Raw genomic sequence first — 6,900 nt, 5'->3', positions numbered from 1 at the left:
TTGGAATTTAACCTTTTTATTTTTTGGCCTGCAAATGGGACATAGTACTTCTAAAGGAAATTATTCAAGAGAATTATCTAGATGTTATTTTGGATAAACTCCACCATATCTTTCGTCATTTCTTCCCCCACTTGAAACCAAAAGAAATTGCTAAGGAACATGACACCATGAAACGCCGAAGGGTAATGTTTCCATTTAGTCTTTACACCAGCTGCCTCCAATCGTTTGGCGTAGAAGATCCCATCATCACGGATGCTATCAAAGCCACATGTTGTAACAAATGCTTGAGGAAGTCCTGAGAGGTCTTCACGAAGCAGAGGTGACCAGCGCGGATCAAGATATGTGCCTTTAATCTGATTCCACAGGGACTCGTTTCCCGGTCCTTGTCTAGGAGGTAGATAGAGACGAGTCTCCTTGCGCAACTCCGTCGGAATGACGTCATGGTCGACGTAACGCAAATACGGTGAGTTCAACCTGAATTCTTCTATGATGTGCTCGTTGGACAGTATCTGTTGCATGTACAGAGGGTCAGATCGCCCCAGATGGTGCATACTGGTGAACGCCGCTACGCGTTTCCTTGGTAGAACACCCTCGTCACCAAAGTCTTGATCGTACTTCTGGTAAGATGGGGTAAGAAGGTCCAAGCTCTGGGTTACAGGGTAGATCAGGATCTGGAGCTTTAAATTCGGAAGGGTTTGATCGTCATGGATTGCCTGTGACACGGTAGCGCTTAAGTGGCCACCAGCACTGTCTCCAGAAATGGCTACTCTGCTTGTATCCACGCTGAAGTCTTGATCAGCGTTACGCAGGAACCATGAGGTGGCTCGAAGACAGTCTAGGTGACCAGCAGGGAAGAGATGCTCAGGGGATAGACGATAACTGTAATTATTGTTGGACAAAAATATAAATAAAAATAAAGTTCTCGTCATTTACATATCCAATCATTTTTAGAAAATATAAGTTATATCTGTTTGAGTGGTTGCTTTTAAATAAAAGATATTTGAGAAAACGTTTTGATAAATTAAATGATACATATCGCCAAAGTACTATACCTTCATAGGTTTAAAGTGCATTTCATGCCATTATCCGACTATGATTGGTCGAAGGTGTCATGATTGTGGAATAAAAATGTCTAAAAACCGTTAGTGCCCTTTGCATTCCCAGTGTAAACTATTTGTGTTAAGCCATTTGAAGTGATAAAGGTGGTTTGATTGTACTAAACACTTACTCGATTGACACAACGACCACGTTGAGACGCTCAGCGATAAGTCTAGTAAGTCTGTCGTATCCATCTGTCATTTCAAAGATAAATGTGTGTTCTGGTAATGCAATTTCAAAGTGAAAAAAAAAGCTTTGTAGAAACGATTAGAAGGTTGATTCGTATCCAGACACCTACCCCCTGGCATCCACCCCAGACACAACCCCAGTCAACCACCCTCTAGGACGACTACCCCCCCCCCCCCCCCCCCAGACAACTACCCCCGAGGATAGACTTACGGCATTCTTGCAGTCTTATAAATGAATGTGGATTTGTCATTAATCATAAAGGATCTTTCGGATACGAAACCGACCTCACACGCGACATTTTATCCGGAGGTTCACTAGAAAGACGGCCTATGAGACCGACATGTCCGAAGACTGCTAATATATCCTATCCCCTATACCTGCTGCATGCCAAATATTCGGTGATTTGGGGATTACGCCATCTTCGGCTCACAGCAAGTTGGAGTGGCAAAGATTGTAGACAAGGATCATCCCGGATCGACTTACCTGGGGACCCCAAAGCGTTTCCTCCCCCATGAATGAATATCAAAGCTGGCTGAAGAGAGTCTTCCTTCTTAATGGGTTCGTACAGACGTACTCTGACTCCATCGAATGTCGTGACCTTTGACCTTATGTTTGACCCTTTGATCTCTGAAGGTGAAGGTTGATTGGTTAAGTCTCTGATTGACCTCAATGCTTGAATGTAGGCGTGCGGGTTGTCAGGTTGGAAATAGGCCCTTATCCGTGCCTGGAGGGAGAAGAGAGAAAGGAATAAACATCATTTACTGAGAGCAAAGAAAAATGTATAGATAATAATGTATCATGGACATACACAAAATCATCAATAGTGATCTGTCAGTTTATGACAGGTTCAGTGACCCATTCAAAATTCTATTTCAAGTGGTTCTCCAAGTTTCTTTCCAAGTTCCTCGGTCTTGAGCCAACCGTTTCATCGTTTCATACCCTGTTGCTCCACATTGTGTGATAACAAAATGGAAACATGAATTATAGGTACCCCTATAAACAACATTACACGTTCTGATAAGGGTATTCATTCCGCATGTGGTAAATAAATAAATAAAAGAGCGAAAGGAAAAACACAGTAGTGGATCCAGAGAGGCAAAATGTCGCATATGATTGACGCCGTATCACGTAAAATCGACACCATCTGGGCATGTCCCAAACAATTGGCGCTGTTTACATACATTGGCAACATCTCCCATACGATTGGCGCCGTTTACTTCACATTGGCGCCATCTCTCTTAAAAACAGGGCCAGCTCACATTAAAATGGCGCTATCTCATACAAAATCGACACTTCCTTATATAAAATGGCGGGTCTCGTGCTCATTGCGTCAATCTTTGGTTAGATGCCATTTGTTTTATTTTTCGATGGCAGTGGCCCCGATTTGAATGTGAACAATAGTATGGGAAAAGGCGCTTGCAGGCCTATATTTCAGAATTTCAAAACACACCATTATTGTTTACGTTTAGTATAAAATGAGGTATGAGAAAGCGGGAATTATAGATGCTTTAATTTGGCATAAAGAGAAGAACTGTCCCATATATGTTACAGTCGAATGACTTTTCCGCCGATATCGATATGAGATCCCCGTGTATGGTAATTACAACTTTTAGAAAATTACAACTTCCCTATTTTTTTCGATTGCGTTCAAATTCTCTTTCCCTATAAACTTTACACATACACAAAACTAGTCAATACTACATTTTATACACTAAGTGAATACAAATTTAACCACTCAATGATCAGTGAAGGAAACTTTTAACGTGTTTAAATATAAATCTAGCTCCCAGGGGCTAAAAGTTACGAACAGCTCTGAAAATATATAGTCAGCTCCAGATTTAAACACACATTACTAATATTGTTCAGTATAAAACGAGTTTTATATTTCCCCTTTAATTCAGGATGATTAATGTTTTGCACTTCTTATGTTGATGGGTCTTGTAAAGCTGTGGTGTCTCTTAAGGTGGGACTGCACTACTTGTAGCTACTTGCGCCCTCAATATAGCAAACAATGCCTTAGCGGTGACCATTGGTCCCCATGGTCCCCCTTTTCTTATTTGAATTGAGAGCTGATTTGATGAAGTAAACACCTGCCAGTGACCACGCTGGGAGGTCTAATTCCTCCTGGCCAAACTAGTGCAGACAGACTTAACAACCATGGAGGATCTTATATGAGAGGGGCAAGTGCCCTCATAACGAACGTCGAAAACAAAAACAGAAAAAGACGTGAAGGAAGAGAGAGAGAGAGAGAGAGAGAGGGAGAGGGGAGGATAGGGGGTGATGGAGCATGAAAAGAAGACAATAGAAAATTCCCCAATCGGTGTCTGTTGTTCCCCCATGATCCTCTTTTTCCTATATTAATTGAGAGCTGGGTTGATGAGATAGCAACCTGTCAGTGACTCGATGTGTGGTATAATCCCTTCTGACCAAACTATCACACAGTCATGGCCTTTAACAAATAACTACGATTGCTTTACATTTTTTTTTTATATGTATAACTATTAAACGTAGCAAGCGACGATTTTTAAAGTTTTGATATTCGGGCAACCATCAACCCATATTCGGACGAGAGTTTGAAGCCGGAATATGTTTCGGGCAGCAATTTGTCCGAAAATTTAATTCTTCATATCTTATGATTATATGCAATTCTGTACCCCTTTAATATCAGGTGTATTTTGGGCTTTCTCACTATGCCACCCCTCCCTTTTCTCTCTCTCTCTCTCTCTCTCTGAATCTATAAAAATAATTATAATAAATATCAAATAAAGCTAATATTATCTATATACCTTTAATAACAAAATAGGTATACTCTTTACGTAATCTTTGTCATTGTCATCTCAGCGGTGTATTTACACTATCAACTGCTGAGTAGCGATAAAGGAGTAACGGTTATCTAAAATGTTTGCACATCCCAAATCTCGGCTGTAAAATATGATTTGTATCTTTAGCTGAAGCGGCGTTCATAAAGGACGAATACAAAAAAAAACGCGTCAAAGGTTAATGTCTTGAGCTTTGCACTTTAGTTCAGTTTGTAGACCTATGTTTAGCATGCATGCTTAGAGACCTTTGTTACGGGCAGCTTTGTTATTCGTTCATCCCACACACCTTTTCATTTATTGATACTTATACACAGGGGCGGATCTAGGGGGTTCAGCGGTTTAACCCCCCCCCCCCCCCCTTGGCGGGCCAAGTGAGAAAAAAGGGGAGGGGAGGAGGCGGGAAGAAGGGGAAAAAAAGTAAAACAGTAAAACGGCGCGATTTTTGGAAAATCCTGGATTCGCCACTGGGTCAACCTCCCCTCCCCCCTTGGCAAAAAGCAAGATCCGCCCCTGATACACGACATATGAGTAGTCTATGGAATGCAAGTATACTTATTTATGTACATACTAATTCAAATATGTTTCTTTTACTTATTCAAATTGCTATATACTCTCTTGTCCTTTCTTGCTCAGCTTCCTTCATTCCTTTTCTCATCTTACTCTACTGTGTCCTCTTACTTTTGTCAGAATGTATTCAACTGTTTGTTAATCTAATTGATGTATTTGTTCTGTGCACATTTATGTATTCTTATGTTATTCATCTCCTGCCAATGGAGGCCGAATTTCTGTGTTTTTTAACGTGGACATTTAACGTGGACAATAAATTCTGAATCTGAATCTGAATCTGAATCTGAAATCTGAACTTAAAATTGTTTGATTGTAATATACCACATCCTTTTTCACAGCGCTATGTGTGAACAAGGCACATGTATTTATCTCGTCTCTATCTTCCAGTCGGTGCATCTGTTTGTAAACCCCGGGATACTTATCTCTTGGGTGTTGTTTCAAAGCATACATATCAAGTGATAGGTATAACATAGATAATACTACCAAAGTCCAGACATGCAGCATCACACGTGCGTTGGGTATTGTTACTGTTATGACGTGTGAAAATGATACAGTAGCTCAAGTTTTATATGTCATAATACATTTCATTTTTTACAGGTACAAAAATATATGTCAATTCTCCACCCCTCCCCCCCCCCCAAAAAAAACAAAAAAACAAACAAAACAAAACAAACAAACAAACAAAAAACAATAATAATAATAATAATAATAAATTCATGACAGCAAAACATCGGTTTTATTAACTATTTTTTTTTTATTTAAATATCTTTATATTTATATACAGTATCTTGTTATTCATTTATTTTCTATTTATTTGTGTATTTCTTTAATCATTTATTTTTTCATTTATTTACTTTAAGCATGTATTAAGCTTTGATGAGGCTGGCTTTAGTTTTAGTGCTCCCCTCCCCCCCCCCCCCCCCCCCCTCCCCCCTCCCTGACAATTAAGAGCCGGTTTTGATATCCTTAAATGTCAAAATAAATGAATAGATTAAGAACTAAATAAATAAATTAGTAAGTAGATGAATAAATAGATAAATTAATAGACAGATAAATGAATGAATAAATACACAAATAAATATATAAGAGGAGAGGCCATCAACTGAATAAATAATGCGATGTAGGCTTAGTCCTATATTTACAGAGACAAAATTTGAATATTATGATTAAGCAAATAATGTACATTGACCCATTCACACAATTACGATAGGTTATAATAGTACAAAGGTGAAGTGGGACTAAACTTTTATAATGACCACGATCAAAAAGGGGGACTTTGAGATAATACATAGACCTATGTTGAAGTGAGTGGGTGTACACGCTATTCAACTAGAAAAGCCAGCAAAGATATATTAATCATATCTTGTAAATTTGATGTTTTCTTCTTTTCTTATAAATGAAGAATGAAAGGTGAACTGGTTGAATTAGGGCCTTTGTAGAATACTTTTAGCTGTAAGCTTTAATATGTCATTTTCTTAGGAAACATAAAGCGGGATATATATTAATTTTGTTCACATACTTAAAGCCCCACTGCACTACTAATAGCTACTTGCGCCCTCTATATAGCAAACAATGCCTAATCGGTGACCATTGGTCCCCCATGATCCTCTTTTGCTTAATATGTTAATTGAGAGCTGATGTGATGAGATAACCACCTGTCAGTAACCTTGCAGGGTGGTCTAATCCCTCCTGTAAATTAGTACGGATGGGCTTTAAAAAAAATCACGAAACTTGGTAAGGTATATAAATATAATTCGGTTGTTAACAGCAACCAAGAGAGGGAGAGAAAAAAAGAAAGACGATCGAAGAGACACTGATTCCTTACCGAAAGGGCCTGTAGTGACATGGTGGCAATCAACAGACGATACTTCCATGGTTCGCCCAGCCCTTCTGGAACAGGCGTGCGCAAAACGAAGGCTAAAAAGGCGCCGAATAGAGTGCACGCAAACAAGAGATACTTCATGGTTGGATTACGCCCTCCTTCTACGCATTATTTTGAAGTTGTCACGTCTCTGCATCTATCTTCGTGTGGTGGTGATTTTAGGCTTATACGCCTCCAGCTAGGAATGTGAAGAGTACGTACTCTGTCTCAGACTTGGGAGCGTTAGATGAGAAGGTAGGATCCAAAACACAGTGTTCCGTTTTCAACTGAGATTTTAAACCCAAATGTTTAAAGGTTGAAGGTTTTATTTTCTACATTCGACTTTAACAGAGGAAGTTAGACAAA

General features: G+C 39.3%; 1 protein-coding gene across 1 annotated transcript; it reads right to left on the bottom strand.

Moving 5' to 3' along the window:
• On the bottom strand, positions 1-6,900 carry LOC592964 (neutral cholesterol ester hydrolase 1). The gene is made up of 4 exons (XM_030981553.1): positions 6,499-6,900; positions 1,771-2,011; positions 1,229-1,292; positions 1-879 (listed from the first exon to the last, which is right to left on the bottom strand). The coding sequence occupies exons 1-4, from the start codon at positions 6,634-6,636 to the stop codon at positions 78-80; spliced, it is 1,245 nt and encodes a 414-aa protein (XP_030837413.1). The 5' UTR covers positions 6,637-6,900; the 3' UTR covers positions 1-77.

Source organism: Strongylocentrotus purpuratus, unplaced genomic scaffold, assembly GCF_000002235.5.
Source record: "Strongylocentrotus purpuratus isolate Spur 01 unplaced genomic scaffold, Spur_5.0 spur5_scaffold_12, whole genome shotgun sequence".
Classification (NCBI taxonomy): domain Eukaryota; kingdom Metazoa; phylum Echinodermata; class Echinoidea; order Camarodonta; family Strongylocentrotidae; genus Strongylocentrotus; species Strongylocentrotus purpuratus.
Note: the sequence above shows the minus strand (reverse complement) of the source record. Positions and strands in the feature narration are given on the sequence as shown.